Source organism: Calidris pugnax, unplaced genomic scaffold (assembly GCF_001431845.1).
Source record: "Calidris pugnax isolate Ruff unplaced genomic scaffold, ASM143184v1 scaffold36, whole genome shotgun sequence".
Lineage (NCBI taxonomy): Eukaryota > Metazoa > Chordata > Aves > Charadriiformes > Scolopacidae > Calidris > Calidris pugnax.
In genome coordinates this window covers 235,855-239,272 of record NW_015090825.1, presented here as the reverse complement: position 1 = coordinate 239,272, position 3,418 = coordinate 235,855, and the positions used below count along the sequence as shown (strand labels likewise).

The following is a 3,418-nucleotide window of genomic DNA, read 5'->3' as shown; positions in this document are numbered from 1 at the left end:
CGATCTGGGAGGGAGGGAAGGCGGGGTGGGGGCGGCTCGCCGGGGGCGAAAAGCTCCTCACACCGCCTTGGATTGCGGCCCGGAGCTCCCCTCAGCGCCGTGGGGACCCTGGTGGGAAGTTAGAGGGAGCCCGTGATGTGGTACAAGGTCACCCGGGAGCTTTTGGAGGTCTCCCGGGTGATACCGGTGGTGTGAGGGGACCCCTTGGGACACCCAGGGCCTTCCATAGGGCCGGGCATCCCTTTAAAGTGCTGTGACGCCCTTATAAACGCTTGCCAGCCGCCCGATATTTATTGGCAATAGAAAATGGAACATGGCTACTTTAATTGAGTTTCAGGAATCGTATATAAAATAAGCAAGGTGGTAAAAAAACCCTAGTGTTTGCTGCGTGACGTGTATAGTCACTGCAGGGAAGCCCCTCCATCTCCTCTCTAGTTCTGTGGCATCCATTTGGCAGTTTTCTTAAAAAGTATATTAAAGGCAAGGCTGTGTGTCACTTATTTTTTATTTTTTTTTTGTTAATACCAAGGTTCTGAAGCTTTCAATTGTATACATTTGTTAATACCAAGGTTCTGAAACTTTCAATTGTATAAACCGGGCCTCTAACTCTGTATTTTTGCCCCAAGCGATCTTACTTCCTGAAATTTTACTAGCCACAAGTTAGGCAGAGGTTAGTAAATCGTAACCCCTTGGCTGCTTATATGGTGCCAGTATGAAACACTGGACACAAATGGGGATTTCACAACTAACTTTGAAAATTAGGAATTGCCCTATGTCAGAGTATCTGGGAGAGAAACTTGAAGACAACTGTAACGGGATAACAGACAAAATTTTCTAACGAAGTGTCTGACTTGGTGTTCTTTGTTACTACTGATACCAAAATCTTTGTTTGACACAAAGACAGCATGTTTGGGTGTAATTCTTTCTCCTGAATTTCAAAGTGGATTGAAAATAGTATGCAGCATACAGGTGATGACCAGTGGCTTCAGGATCAGATCTTAATGAATTCACATCAAAACTGAATATTTATATACATATAGGGTTTTTTTTTAAATTTATTGTAATGTTACTTTCTCTCAACCGTGAAAAATGACTCGCTACTAAGTAAAATAAAGTATGAAATTCCTGTTTTCCTCGTAGATGGCTGAGTCAGAACCACAGGAAGGAAACTATGATAACATGGTAAAAATGGTGGAGGACCTGAACAGGGACTTAGAAAAACTTCTGGAGGAAATGGAAAAACTAACAGGTACAGGTCTTTATAAGAATGATATGGATTTGTGAAGATATTGAAGATATATTGTTTGTTTTTATTGCTGTAAACGTCTGTGTGATAGAAATGTAAGTGGAAATAATCACCATCGACTAATGAATGCCCTAATTAATTGGGAGAAAGCATGCAAATAATCTAGAAGTTTCAGATGGCCTGGAATTGAAAATTAATAGGTGATGGATGCTCAGTTCAGAGTGGTGGTTGAAAACAGAAATAATGCTAAGGTACTTCATTTACAATTATTAAAACATAGTATATAAAATGAGATTTAATTCTGAAAAAACAGTGGGATACACAGTACCTCTCAGATCAGTGCATGATGTGTTCAATTCCTCAGATAGAACAAAGACTTCTCTGCAAATTTAAACTTAGTCCTGTATATATGGAGAGGACTGCATATTCCTCTCCACGTTCTGCAACAATTCTGTTAGAAACTCTGTGAAACTAACAAGAATGGATGGAAACTGTTATTTAAACTATTTGTAATTGAACACAATTTATGAGTGCCGTTGAGAACTACAATCAATATATGATAAAAGGGAAAGTATGAAATAAGCGCTAAAACTATTTGCTCGGCTTTATCAGAGCCTCATTATTCCAAAATCAATTTAATTAGTTAGGTTGTTCTTAAAACCTCTCATTGCTATGCTGCATTACTCCTTGATCTTGCTCTTCCTCACCTAACATAAGCCTCCTGACTGTAACTCGTCTGGAGAGAGGATTCTTTGGTTCATTTATTTTAGAACAGTCTGTTGAACCTTTCTTTTTTATCACATATTTTGTTGCGATTTTTAGGTACAGGTGTCTGTCCCCCTTTTTGTAATTTACATCAGTACACTTCCATTCTGAAATATTTTGAAACATGAAGAAGTAATACTGAAAAGCCTTTTATTTAATCTTGAGTATTGCTCTGGGCAGTTTCCACTCTACGGCAGGCCTTCTCTGACATAAGATCTGTACTAATAATAATTCATGTCCTTTATTTGAGTCAGCTATTGCTTTTATTTAGCCAAAATTCCTGGCTTAGTAGTATCTGTTGGGTCTGTAGTGCAGGCAACCTGGATGGCTTACGACATGGTAGTCCTTCGAACCAACCCAGACCTGGCCACCTCCACGAAGCGTTTGGAGGACGCCTTCCTGAGTTGCAAAGAAGAGGTGGAGAAGAAATGGCAAGATGTGCTGAGCGAATCTAAAGGCGAAGGACAAAAAAAGGAATAAATTGAATTCAGCCACGCTGAGGGGACTACATCCCTTGGAAAACCACTCCAGTCTTTCTGTTTTCCAGCTGCGGGAGGCTTCACAGACACTGTGGAAAATGGATTTGCTTTCATCTTACTAAGAACTACTTATGTGTATACATCTGTGGAAGTATTTTAATGAGATTATGTACATATATTTATATTATTGAAGGTAAAAGGTAACAACGTGGCTATTTTTATTACGCTCATCAGTCATCCTTGTAGTGTGTGTACATACACAGTGTCTTTCTTCCTGGAATATCGTACTCCCTTCATCATCAATATGTGTGGAATTCTTTGACACCTGACCAATCTGGGGAGGGGGAGTGGGGGAGAGAGGGAGGAAATTGTCGCAGTGGTATTGCACCAGCATATGCCTTTCAGGGAAAACTGAAGAATTACTTCTTTTCTAACTGAAAAACAGGTGAATTTCTAGGTTTGCAGCTACATTGGGTTAGTTTGATGTGGGATTACCAACTAGGTGTTCAGTTAAAGAATTTTATTATTCAGGTAGCTCATCTGTAGTTGTTTCATTTTGTTTCCTTGGATTCTTAACCATTTCTTTGGACTGTTTTTCCCAGAAAGATTGCTTTTCTCAAACCCTCTGAAGGCAGCATGTGTCATTTAAGGAAAAATCAGCTACCATTATAGACTGCAGTGTGTGTGGTGTAGTCTGTGGGGTTGCTGCAGAAACCAAACTAACCACGTTATAAAACATGCTTCTCTCGGTGTGTTCCTACTGTACAACATTAAAGAAGGAAGAAAAGAACAAAAATTACTTTTCTTTTGTAGTCAAGATATGGATTAAGGGCACCATCTTGTGGTGTGCAGTTGAGTATTTTATCTGAGATGGAAGTCAACACAAGATTTGAGGAGAAGGACCTTCCCTTTTATTAAAATGAGACTC

The 3,418-nt window shown here is 39.7% G+C and overlaps 1 protein-coding gene across 1 annotated transcript; it reads left to right on the top strand.

Annotated features, from left to right (window-relative positions):
* The first annotated feature begins 1,140 nt into the window (after positions 1–1,140).
* On the top strand, positions 1,141–3,199 carry SYCE3 (synaptonemal complex central element protein 3). Its single transcript, XM_014940105.1, has 2 exons — positions 1,141–1,249; positions 2,322–3,199. The coding sequence occupies exons 1-2, from the start codon at positions 1,141–1,143 to the stop codon at positions 2,489–2,491; spliced, it is 279 nt and encodes a 92-aa protein (XP_014795591.1). The 3' UTR covers positions 2,492–3,199.
* Positions 3,200–3,418: the final 219 nt, after the last annotated feature.